This window comes from Lepidochelys kempii, chromosome 8 (genome assembly GCF_965140285.1).
Source record: "Lepidochelys kempii isolate rLepKem1 chromosome 8, rLepKem1.hap1, whole genome shotgun sequence".
Taxonomy (NCBI): domain Eukaryota; kingdom Metazoa; phylum Chordata; order Testudines; family Cheloniidae; genus Lepidochelys; species Lepidochelys kempii.
In genome coordinates this window covers 63,549,751-63,562,019 of record NC_136387.1, presented here as the reverse complement: position 1 = coordinate 63,562,019, position 12,269 = coordinate 63,549,751, and the positions used below count along the sequence as shown (strand labels likewise).

The 12,269-nt window shown below is 41.1% G+C and overlaps 1 protein-coding gene across 1 annotated transcript in view; it reads left to right on the top strand.

Annotated features, from left to right (window-relative positions):
• LOC140916619 (coagulation factor XIII B chain) overlaps positions 1-12,269 on the top strand; it is a 148,411-nt gene that overhangs the window by 134,982 nt on the left and 1,160 nt on the right. The window contains exons 15-17 of the mRNA XM_073358292.1: positions 7,105-7,281; positions 9,057-9,239; positions 11,937-12,109. Of these exons, the coding sequence (XP_073214393.1) occupies positions 7,105-7,281; positions 9,057-9,239; positions 11,937-12,109 (533 nt within the window). The remainder of the gene's footprint in view (positions 1-7,104; positions 7,282-9,056; positions 9,240-11,936; positions 12,110-12,269) is intronic.

Sequence of the window (12,269 nt, the reverse complement as noted above, 5' to 3'; positions counted from 1 at the left end):
GTTTCCATGGTCACCCATGGATCTTTTACTTTAAAAATTTCAGTGGAATGCAGCAGACTTCTGTCATGCTTTGTCCAAACAAACTTTTCAAAAAGTATCCAAAGTACCATCCATTAAAACTTCAGAAAACCAAAAGTGTGAAAATGGGGAGGTTAATTGGGGTCTTTAAAAGCAGGAGGGGCTGAGGGTGCAGGAGGGGTTGAGGGTGGTGGGGTGGATAAATGCAGGACGGGGAACAAGAATTTTGCTTTAAGGCATCTACTTGGCCCTTCAGAGTCAGGTTTTCTTACTTAAGACGATTAAAACTGTCTATACAAATTCCTCAGCAATTTGCTGCAAAGTTTCCACTTTGCTTTTAAGATTGGTAACCTCCTCCCATAAACCTGACAGGCCCTCACACAGAACCTGCAACAAAACAGCCGTTTTCTTATCCTGGGAGCACTTGGACACCAGGGAAGCTTCCACCCACCCCTGGATGGCTGGCCAATCCTGATGATCCCTGTCAGGGGGAGCCTGCCTAAAAACACCCCCAACATTTCCCCACCAGTTTACTAATAAACTCCTTAACAGGGTTTGCAGTAAAGGGCCCGTTCAACTTACTCATCAAATCCATAGCAAGACGTGGTGATCAGGCACGACTCTCCCCTGGGATCCTGTTTGTGACACCGGATGTTAGAGATGAAAAGAAGAGCAGGGGGACCCAGAGGCAGATTGGGTAAATGGGCTTCTTTATTGTGGTACTTGTTCTCCTCGACCCAATTGTGGGGAAGCACTGAGTTAATCACATCACACTCTTTTATCTAATGTGACAGACCCAGACCAGTGGGGTACAGGAGTCTGGTCGAAGGCAAATGTCCTGGCCACTGGATGAACAGTTTTCTGTTCCCTGAGTGACCAGAGCAGGGTCTGCCCGAGAGCAATCGGGAACCTGCCAGAACCAATTAAGACAGGCAAGCTAATCAAGACACCTGGAGCCAATTAAGAACTTTCTAGATTCAATTATGGCAGGCAGGCTAATCAGGACACCTGGTTTAAAAAGGACCTCCCACCAGTTAGTAGGGGCGTGCACCAGGAGCAGGAAGTGAGAAGGTGTGCTGCTGGAGGAATGAAGAGGTCAAGTGTGATCAGGTTTCAGGAGGAAGATCCTGCAGTGAGGATACAGAAGGTGCCAGGGGGAAGGCAATGGGGAAGTAGCCCAGGGATTTGTAGCTGTCATGCAGCTGATAAAGGAAACATTGTGGACAGCTCCTATCCATAGGGCCCTGGGCTGGAACCTGGTGTAGAGGGTGGGCCTGGGTTTCCCCCGCCCCCCCCCCCCATCTCCTGATTGGACACAGGAGGAGTTGAACCTGGTCTGTGAGAAACACCAGAAGGCAAGGCCTAAACTGGAAAGGGATCTGCCCTGTCCCCGACCCACTAGCTGGGACACAGAGACTGCGGGGCTTGTTCTCCATTTCCCCCATGCTGGCCAGTGATAAAGTTAGCTGAGTGGATGGCAGATCTGAGCCACTAGCAAGAGTGGCCAAACTGAGGGCTGCCGTGAATCTCTGAGGCAAGCAAATCTGCCAATAAGTGAGGGACCCACTGAGGCAGAGGAGGAACTTTGTCACACTAAGTTAATATGTAAATACCTACATTTACTACAACACCCCCCAAACCCTTATTTAGTAATATGAATGCCCATATACTGAATATAATTGTCCCCCACAGTTGCAAAATCAGAGGAGAACATCACTTTATGACTTTTTGGTAGCAATGTACAGAATTTTCTGCTCCCCATAACTTATTTTCAGTTTTTTTCTGTGAGTGTTGATGCCTATCCCGTATAATGTAGTGTGATTCACTAAAGGATAATCTTGTATTTGTAAGTGTCCCTGCCTCATGGTGTTTTGGATGTCTCAACAAAAGCAATTATCCACATCTGTTATTCTCCTCAGAGGGACAAAAGGACATGGCGGATGAGCTACAGTCTGATAATATAAAATAAGTAAATGTGAATAGCAGTAATAGTCTGTAACCTTTGCTGGGAAGTTCCCCCAAAACAAGATTTGCCAGAATAAGCTCTGCCTCACTCCAAAATTCAAAGTGTCTGTGTGTCCTGATCAAGGACAATAAACAGCCAGGCTTGCCCAATACCAGCTTCCACTGGCAAATGCTATCTCTCAGGCCTGGGCTTCACTCAAGTGTTTCCCCACAACCTAATTGGCTGCCAGTTAATATGAGGTAGTTGACACAAATATAAAGGGTAACATAAACACTGCTCAAATGTTTGTTCCAGGCTCCTGGTTTACTGAATAAACCTCTAGCATAGACATAACCTCAGTGTACTCTCCACTGCACCTGCCAGCCCAGCTACCTCCTCCTGGTGCTGCTTTTGAGGAAGGAAGAGGACTGAGGCCATGCACATTCACCCTGAAGATCCTGCCACCTTCAGAAAGCAGGTGACCCAGCAACTAGATAATCAAAAATTGTGGCATGTGCAAAAGAATGGGTTGGTCATAGAGTAAAAGAGTCAGGAAACGATGTGAGGAGAAACGTCAATGTAATGAAAGAGGAACATTGCGAAACAAACAAACCACTTGTACTGTATTCCTGGTGGAGTTCACATCTGTTATTTCTGGAATTAGATGTTGCAAGAGAAGAGGTCGGGAGTGCAACAGGGAGGGGTTATAAAGGAAGGTTAGTCTTCATTTGCTGAGGACAGGATCCAGAGAAGAGCAGAACTGCATGTCAGCAGTTATAAGTGCTGGGCGTACTTTATCAAGCACCAACATGACTTTACTGAGAGGTATCATCATTCAGATACTATTGGCTTTCTACGCTAAGTGACAAGGTAAGATGCAAATCGAATTAAAGGATCCTCAGCTCCATTTTGCAAGGGTAAAACAGTGACTCATGGAACAGGGTAAATAGGGGATTAGTGACAAATGGAGGAGAGTGAATGAGAACCATTGCAGATGGAGGGTTAGTTATGGAGCCTTACTTTTGTGGTGTTCTAGAGACTATTCCCATGTGTCTACTGCCTAACGAAACAAGGCTGAATGAGTCCGGGGGAAGTCCCGGATGACTGGAAAAAGGCTAATGTAGTGCCCATCTTTAAAAAAGGGAAGAAGGAGGATCCTGGGAACTACAGGCCAGTCAGCCTCACCTCGGTCCCCGGAAAAATCATGGAGCAGGTCCTCAAGGAATCAATCCTGAAGCACTTACACGAGAGGAAAGTGATCAGGAACAGTCAGCATGGATTCACCAAGGGAAGGTCATGCCTGACTTATCTAATCGCCTTCTATGATGAGATTACTGGTTCTGTAGATGAAGGGAAAGCAGTGGATGTATTGTTTCTTGATTTTAGCAAAGCTTTTGACACTGTCTCCCACAGTATTCTTGTCAGCAAGTTAAAGAAGTATGGGCTGGATGAATGCACTATAAGGTGGGTAGAAAGTTGGCTAGATTGTCGGGCTCAACAGGTAGTGATCAATGGCTCCATGTCTGGATGGCAGCCGGTATCAAGTGGAGTGCCCCAAGGGTTGGTCCTGGGGCCGGTTTTGTTCAATATCTTCATAAATGATCTGGAGGATGGTGTGGATTGCACTTTCAGCAAATCTGCGGATGATACTAAACTAGGAGGAGTGGTAGATTCGGTGGCAGGTAGGGATAGGATACAGAGGGACCTAGACAAATTGGAGGATTGGGCCAAGAGAAATCTGATGAGGTTCAACAAGGATAAGTGCAGGCTCCTGCACTTAGGACGGAAGAATCCAATGCACCGCTACAGACTAGGGACCGAATGGCTAGGCAGCAGTTCTGCGGAAAAGGACCTAGGGGTGACAGTGGACGAGAAGCTGGATATGAGTCAGCAGTGTGCCCTTGTTGCCAAGAAGGCCAATGGCATTTTGGGATGTATAACCAGCAGATCGAGGGACGTGATCGTTCCCCTCTGTTCGATATTGGTGAGGCCTCATCTGGAGTACTGTGTCCAGTTTTGGGCCCCACACTACAAGAAGGATGTGGAAAAATTGGAGAGAGTCCAGCGAAGGGCAACAAAAATGATTAGAGGTCTGGAACTCATGACTTATGAGGAGAGGCTGAGGGAACTGGGATTGTTTAGTCTGCAGAAGAGAAGAATGAGGGGGGATTTGAAAGCTGCTTTCAACTACCTGATAAGTGGTTCCAAAGAGCATGGTTCTAGACTATTCTCAGTGGTAGAAGATGACAGGACAAGGAGTCTCAAGTTGCAGTGGGGGAGGTTTAGGTTGGATATTAGGAAAAACTTTTTTCACTAGGAGGGTGGTGAAACACCTGAATGCGTTACCTGGAGAGGTGGTAGAATCTCCTTCCTTAGAAGTTTTTAAGGTCAGGCTTGACAAAGCCCTGGCTGGGATGATTTAATTGGAGATTGGTCCTGCTTTGAGCAGGGGGTTGGACTAGATGACCTCCTGAGGTCCCTTCCAACCCTGATATTCTATGAGTCCCTCAAAATACTCCAGAGGAATTCAGAGTGCGAAAGTATATGAATATTCCTAGTAGCTCTCTGTGTGTTATCACTGTAATCCTGGCAGCTGGTGAAATTTACTAAGGTACTCACATATCTGTTTCCTGTTTGTCTCCATAGTTATTTTTGCCATATTAAATGAATTATGAATTCAACAGGTTTCATGTTTGTTTAGCAATTGTTTTTATTTCGTATCACTCCAAAAGTAATATTGTGCTGATTGTAGAAAAATTCTGGTGTATGGGCCTAATATATAGATAATATGGGGATAAATAGTGCACTGAGCTCTATAGAGAAGGGGGCATTTTAATCTTTGACACTAGACCTTCTGAGTCCTTTCCCATCACATCATTCAGTGAACTAGGACATAGAGAGATGGCTTTGGTACACTAAGGGGTCATTTGAACCATAACTATTAATGTAGGACAGGCTGGTTTTGCTCAAATAATCCATGGTAACTGAGCTACTCAGCAGTTCAATGTATTACCTTCTGGAAGATATGCACTTCCTCAGGCAGGCATATCTAGATAACTGGACTCCACGTACACTAAAATCTGCACAGAAAATGACATGAGGTGCCAGTACACTGCGCTGTTATCAATTGTTTTGTTGTCTCAGTTAAGTGTTTTGTACATTAGCAGACATTAATTCCTCAGTAAGACTCAAGAGTTTGTAGAGCTTGAGGTTTTAGATCTGAACTGGTTTTGATTTATCAAAACCTTAAATTTGTTAATGAAGTAACTTCTTTTTTCCTGAGTAATGAAAAATGGTTGATCAGACGCTGGTCAAAATTCCCCCCAAAATTTTACTTTTGGACTGACAAAGAACATGAGAAACTTCAGCCCCAGTAAATGCTTTGAATGAAAGAATTGTCTCAGCCATAACCCTGGCATTGGTAAGAAAGTGCTACACTAAATTAATACTAAGTTTTATTTACATGAACATTACAATGTTCGTGTTAATAGGAAAATATTAGCACTGACAAACAATAAATCCTGATATTGATATATTAATTCAGTAAAAAGTATGAGCGGCTACAAGAGTTGTGAATGCTTGAATCAATATATGGCAATCTCTGCTTTATTGTCATTGATTTCTTATTTGTAACAAGAAAAGGAGGACTTGTGGCACCTTAGAGACTAACCAATTTATTAGAGCATAAGCTTTCGTGAGCTACAGCTCACATCTGAGGAAGTGAGCTGTAGCTCACGAAAGCTTATGCTCTAATAAATTGGTTAGTCTCTAAGGTGCCACAAGTCCTCCTTTTCTTTTTGCGAATACAGACTAACACAGCTGCTACTCTGAAACCTGTCATTATTTGTAACAGTTTTCTTTACATTCAAAGGGTCAAAGCAGAAGGCTAAAGGTAAAGGCCCTGCTCATGTGAGCAGACCCACACAAAGGGATGACTTTTACAAGCAGAGATTACTCACGTAAGTAAGGGTGCTAGACAGGCTTTTAATTAAGAAGGGCAACATGGGGGTGACAAATACAAGTAGGGGAGGACAAAGGTGACAACAGTGTCATCATTTAGTGGCTTAGGTGAGTGATTCACACATCTGAAGTTTACATGATTTTCTAAAAAAAGATTTATATCTGTGGACTGAGATTGTCAAAGTCCCTTAAGAATTTAGATGCATAATAGTCATTGAAAATAATAGTTGTACTCCATCTTCTAGGCACCTTTGAATATCTCTGCCATAGTCTGATTAGTTAACATTTCTCCAGACCTCAGAATTTTTCATTCACTGGATCTAGATTTCCCAGAATTTGTGGGTGTTGGATCCAGTATAATTGGGGGATTTCTTTTTCTAAAAGACTAAATAAAATGGTAGTTGGGAACACTGGTGAATTGATCTCTAGTCTCCAAGTACATATGTAGGTTTTATGGGCCTAATGTATCTAAAATCAAATATAGAAATCTTTTAAAATAAGCCAGATGGTAGCTATTAGTAACATTTTATATATATAATAATTGAGAGGGCATGTTCAATCTTAATTGACAAGACAGAAGCAGAATCTGCCATGATGGGCTCATTATAAATGCTTAGGTAGACTAGTTTAGATTAGACAGAATTGTTTTCAATTCAGACTCAGCAGTTTTATTCAAATTTGGGCAGGGAGGGTTCTGATATTTTGGACAATATTCAGACCCTCCAAATCTAAATGATATCAGTTTTCAACACGAGCCTTTGCCCACTTCTCTCTGTAGGACTCCTTCCCCTCTTCCAGAGCCCCAGGCCATATTTTAGACTTGCATGCATTGACCAGTGTGGATGTGATAAGATTACACAGGTCTTCACTGTTTATCATTTCAGTGGTAATGTCACCAACATGGAATGGGTTTCTAAGTAACAAAAAGTGGAAGCCCAACCTGCCTGCAAAATGATTTTTTTTTCTTTCAGTGATGGTTTGTTTATATAAAATAGAAAAAGAGGGAGAGATAACGGAGTCATATTTTAGCTCAAGTCAGTCTTTTGGAAATATTTATACAATCTAAAATCTACCTGAGCTCTGCACTGCAAGCTGACAAAATAGTCTGAAACGCTTTTTCAGATGCTTAGATTCCCAATTTGCACCTAAAATGAATAACACGGTGTGTTTGGTTTGTGTAGTGCCAGTATGTGAACAGCCGCCTGATGTTGATTTTGGAGAAATTATTAGTGGCGAGAAATCACAATATGTGGAGAGCGACTCAGTGCAGTATGGCTGCTATCCTGGGTACACGCTGGCAGGATCTGAACGGATAACGTGTTATGGGAGAAACTGGATGCCACCGCCAAAATGTTTGGGTAAAGGGAAATTTGAGTCTATTTTATTCCTCACACCTTAGGTCTTGGTGAATTTTTGTTAATGTATGTAGAACTCGATAGTTAATCAGAGTCCATAGGTGAGAAGAATCCTTCATTATTCCACCATTGCAGAAAAGCAGTTGGTTGCCGTCACTGTGGTTCCATGTTGTGGAGTCAGGGTGCATTCTGATGCAGGTATTTGACAAGGGAGAAAACAAGTAATGTATTAAATTTCCATCACTGGATTTTATAGCATTGTTTTCTCCAGTGGGTTCAATGTATTCTCCCTCAGTGTAGAGGTTGACATTATAATAACTGTGGTGTCACCTTCTTTCCTTATTCCTGGAACAGCTTTCCTCCAAATCCCTCCACAAACCCTCCTCTTGTGGCTTGGCTTCCCTCACTCCCTGTAATCTATGCTCAGACATTCCTCATTCCAGCTCCCAAGAGAACAATTTATAAATAGTAATTTTAAACATTTGGCAATTTAAGAAATATATTAGAAAGCCTAAGAGGTTAATGTAACATGGCTAACTTTAAACCCCTGCTTGCCTCCCCGCATACATAGAATCATAGAATATCAGGGTTGGAAGGGACCTCAGGAGGTCATCTAGTCCAACCCCCTGCTCAAAGCAGGACCAATCCCCAATTTTTGCCCCAGATCCCTAAATCACCCCCTCAAGGATTGAACTCACAACCCTGGGTTTAGCAGGCCAATGCTCAAACCACTGAGCTATCCCTTTCCCCCATCTTCTAAGAAATTTAACCTTTTCCCCTTGTTTTGTGTATATCACACTGAGCCCCTAAAAGTAATATTCTTAGTCACAACTTTAACTCATGTGCCACATTTTCACTAGTACTATGAAACCTATTAAAAGTTATCCATTGAGAGACTGATAAAAATCAGTCAACACAAATGGTCTTCTGATAAAAAATGAAACAGAATTGTACTCAATACCCTTTGGAGTTCATAGGGATGGTCTCCTAATGAAAGTAATTGCTTAATAAAGGTGGTCACTTTGGAGAGGTAATTTGAATTTAGTTTTCTATTCTCCTCAGTGACTTCTCTGGTGACTCCAATTCCAACTACCCAATCAGCAACCATCTCCCTTTCACCATTGTTTGACAAGTTTAATTTGCAATCGAAATGCAATTAGACTCTGAGCCTAATCACCCAATGGAAACCGTTTTAGGCCCCATATCTAATGCATGAAATTTATTATGAGATTTAGTTAATAAATTATTCTTGACATTTGGCATAATCACTTTCTGCAGCCAGATCATAGAAGAGATTATTATTATGGTGAAAGATTAAAATAAATAGCTTTAATTGTGTGTAATCTGATTTGGAGTTTTGGAAATGATTAACTTAAAGCTTTTTGGGGAATAATACATTGTTCTAATTTTTTCCTGTTTTCATTTAGCACCATGTACCATCACAAAACAGCAACTGGAGGACAAAACTGCTTCTGCCCAGTGGCTGCAGACGTACAATAATTATTCTAAATGATCAATTAGTGGAATTTTCCTGCAGAGAAGGCTATAACCCCACAGATCATTCAGCCAGGAAGTGAGTTGATGGACACATATATTTTCCACTGTGTATCTCTGGTAAGTATGATAATTTGCAGACACTGTCTATATCTCACATGAAATGAGGGGAAGATAATGAAGAAAATCTCATCCAAAGTAGCCTTAAGGGTGAGCAAGCAATGATTGGGCATTCAGTATCCTTTTTTTTTTTTTTTTTTGGTTTTATTTGTTTTTTTGCTTAGCCACAGGAAAGAAATGTGGACGTCCACCTGATGTTGCTAATGGAGATATAACTACTTTTTCCCAAAAAGAGTATGCCTCAGGCTTTTCTGTGGAATACAAATGCCAAAAGTTTTATTCAGTGAAAGGGCAAAATAAATCTTTCTGTAACAATGGAAACTGGACAGAAACACCAATTTGTGAGGGTAACATGATGTTTTCTACAACAAAACCTATAGTTTTTTTTTCCAGTGTATCTAAGTATATCTGGTAGCAGGTAAATGTGTTTCACAGTTCAAATCATTTTTGTTACATTATTTTGTACCAATATTATGAACTGTGTAATACAGAGATTTTACTGTTAGAAATCCTAAATATTTTTTGATGAACGTTCAAAATCTCCTGAGCTTCTTTTAGGAAATTATTGGAAAATGTATTTTCTTTACTATTTCAATGAAGTCCTTTTAAAGGAACATTCAATGAAATTTCAGGGCAGAAAATTCGCAATTGATAAAAGTAAATACTTTTTCACAGAGCACTTAATTAGATGGTGGAACTCATTGACATAGGAAGTGATTGAGGCCAGAAGTTAGCAAGACTCAAAAAGGAATTCAGTGTTTATATGGCCTACAAGAATATCCAGAATTATCATGATTAATAATGATAAAAATGTGGAAACAATATTCATTCATGTTTCAGGGTTAAAACAGTCTGTAATTATTAGAGATCAAGCTGAGATCTAATATGAGGGGCTGGGGAGCAAATTATGCCATCTCTGCCTGCCTCAGGGTTCTTACACACTCCTGTGATGCATCTGGTACAGGCCACTGGCTGAGATCTAATCTGGGAATCCCAGGTTCTTCACCAGACCATTTTTCTATTACTAACATCAAAACAAATTTGATTATTGGAAAAGCCAGGTAATATCTTGTTCAGTGTTTGTTCCTGACAATCCAGATACTTTTCCTCTCTCTCTGCCCCTGAATCACTCCACCTAGACCTCAACCACGATAACTATACGTACATCATTAGACTTCTGTTTTTCTCATTCTAGAGCCATGTGTTATCTCTCAGGAAGAAATGCAAAACTGTGGCATAGAGCTGACTGAAACATACTATGGAAAACAATACATACAACATGACAATTTTGTTGTGTTTAAGTGCAAATCAGGACATGTACCCCTGGCATTTTTATCTCCTGATTTTACTGTGTGGTGTCATTCAGGCAATATTGTGTATCCCCAGTGCAATAAACGCATGTATTCCTTAATTAAATTACTATTCCTTGGGATATTCTGAGCTGGGAGGAAAATGAGCAAACTTGAAACAAAAGACCAGTGCTTCATAGGTTTATATTTGTTAAATACAGGGAAAAAATGACATCACTATCAAATGTGGAATGTACAGATGACACTTATGAAATGAATTACCTTGTTTTTATTTAGGAGGGCTTCATTGATCTAGTTGTTAGAAAACAAAGATTTAATAGATCAGGGTATATAGCAGCATTAATTGCCCTGTTGCCTTGTTTGTCAGTACACATTGGAAAATTATTAGCCTTTAAAGGAGAAGTCAAATTAGATGCATTTATGATTAAATTGGCTCCCTTGCAAATACAGGTGTGGGTTTATGAACCTAGCAGAGGTGCTTCTCTATTCATTTATCATTATTGGAAAGAGTTGGTAAGACGGTGGATACATGGGACCAGAAAGCAGAATTTCCTTGGGTGGTTTTTTTAAGTGTTCTCAACAAGGTCCTTCACGTCAGTCTATTAAGGGAAATAAATACTCAGAGTAAAGAATACAATTCTATATAAGTTAGAAACTTGCCAGGCAATGGGAAACTTGGTGTAATTCTTAGTGGGTTTGAGAGGATAGAAGGGCATTCAGGCACCTTTCTCTCTCTCTCTCCACATTCGGGGCCACAAGTGGGTAGTGGGGGAGAAACAGCTCCTGCCATAACTGTAAGTAGCACAAGGACTGTTCTAAATTGTGCTGACAAGAGAAGTGCCATAGGGAACCTTCTACCAGCTGAGGACTAGGTGGAGTGCTGTGAATTACAGCCCTATACCTTTGATCCTGGGGCTGCCCATGACAAACCACTCAATCACACTTGGGGGAATCTTCACCATTCCCAGTTAGGGATAGTTTAAAGGTTTTTTTCATGTCATGCCAGTGGTGCGAAAAGACCTTAACCGGGGTCAAGGATGTGGTCTCTAGAGTTTAATTAATGACAACTTAGAGTGGCAAGAACTTAAGTCAACTCAGGGCAAGCCTCTCAACATGCCATGCCCAAATGCAGGGCACAATGTATAACAAGGACCCCAAATGAGGGGGACAAACTTTTAATTATGCTGGAATTTCTCCTAGGCTCACCCAGACTATGATATTAAATTGTTCTTTAATGCATATTAAGTAGCTCAGTGGAGAAGTGCTTATATCACAATAACCACTACCATATCTTGTACTGGAAACATCACTAGACAGATGTAAGCACCTCTCTACCTTCTTAGTCAGCCCAATGCAGAGTACATAGAAATAGTCTACCCAAGATACATGAACATGACTGAGCCTTGCTAAAGCATGGATCTCATGGTAGAATAAAACTTCTCAGGAAGAGTAATTCCAATATTCTAGCCTTACCACCCTTCCTTCCATGTTATCTGTACAGAGAGAGAGGTAACTACTTGGAATCAGGAACTAAGAGAGACCTGGAAGAAAACAAAATTGAGGCAAGTTAAACATTAATTTAAAAAAATTAGCAAGATTGATCTTTTACTTTATTGAAGGCTCAGATTTTACAGGTATAGTTAGGGTAGGGAATAGTGCTGCTAGAACTTCCACTTTAAGTAATTAGTACCCTAATATATTACTCTGTGTTTCAATGTTCTGTGTTTGTTTTAGATGTGTTAGGAAAGTGTGGCCCCCCACCTTCTAGTCAAAATGGAGACATCATTTCTGACCTATTGCCAGTCTATGCAGCAGGCTCTTCAGTGGAATACAAATGTCGAAGTTTTCATGGAATGACGGGATCCAAAATAATTACATGCCACTTAGGAAAATGGATGGCCCCACCAGTATGCTCAGGTACGTATAAAATGATTCTTGTGATATGAAAAAGAAACAGGACTTTGCTCTTGCTTTTTGGGAGGGGGTGGGGTGGTACAAGTCTGGCAGAGACTAGTTGGCATATCCACCTCAGGCACAGAGCATAAACTCCAAGGGAGAACCCACAGA